At 32.0% G+C, this 871-nt stretch overlaps 1 protein-coding gene across 1 annotated transcript in view; it reads left to right on the top strand.

Moving 5' to 3' along the window:
* Positions 1 to 871, top strand: part of LOC119592868 (sodium/hydrogen exchanger 9B2-like) — a gene marked incomplete in the record, with an annotated part of 77,067 nt that overhangs the window by 28,636 nt on the left and 47,560 nt on the right. The window contains 1 exon segment of the mRNA XM_037941763.1: positions 177 to 355. Coding sequence (XP_037797691.1) covers positions 177 to 355 — 179 coding nt within the window.

The following is an 871-nucleotide window of genomic DNA, read 5'->3' as shown; positions in this document are numbered from 1 at the left end:
GCCGTGCCTTGAGCCCCACATCGTCTGGAGGCTAACTTTAAAACATTATCATGACAGCCGCTTTCTCCTTCTATGAATGTAAATATGAAGAAAGCTGTAGAGGGGTTAAAAAATTTAATCTTGTATTTACCTGGATTTGATATTATAGTACTTTTATTTTTTCTATATTCTGACAGGATCTCTATGGTGGATAATCTTAAAAGGCCCCATTGAAGTGGTGATGGGTCTTGTGTATGGACTTGGTGTTGGAGCCTTGTTTTGGGTCTTACCAAATATTGAGGAAAGGAGTGCACAAAATCTAAGATTTTTCTTGCTAGGATGTGCAGGACTTCTGGCAGTCTTTGGAAGTCAGATGGTAAGTTCATAATAACGGCAAGTGCTTTATCATTATTTAAACAGTCTTGCATGTTGATGTTTGGGTGAAGTGATTAATATTTTATGCTTTTATGATAAGCACCAATTTTTTTTTTGAAAATGTGAAATTAGGTAATTTTAGAGGAGTTAGCATAGTATTAATGTTCCTTGATTGAGAGATTGTGCATGAAATGTAGAAAGAATTTTCTGTTCATTTTAAAAATTTGTAAGACAATTTTATTTCTGTATTTTCAGGTTATAGTCTTTTGTTTAGTAGCTGTTAAAGAGAATAAAATGTATTTTTAAGAAAATTAGCTCAGAAAAAAGGAAAAGCCAGAAGATTCATTAGGAGGTAAATATATACTATATAGAACTTTTCTTCTCAACTTTGTCTTTATTTTTCCAAAGGGAAAAGCAAATTGAGTGAAAATAAATTTATACAGGATTATTCATGCTCACTTATGCTTATCTTTTTTAACCCAGTGTCACTGGAAAAAAAAATTTCAGTATAGGATTG

Source organism: Penaeus monodon, chromosome 31, assembly GCF_015228065.2.
Source record: "Penaeus monodon isolate SGIC_2016 chromosome 31, NSTDA_Pmon_1, whole genome shotgun sequence".
Lineage (NCBI taxonomy): Eukaryota > Metazoa > Arthropoda > Malacostraca > Decapoda > Penaeidae > Penaeus > Penaeus monodon.
The sequence above is the reverse complement of the archived record's forward strand: the minus strand, read 5'-3'. Positions and strand labels throughout refer to the sequence as shown.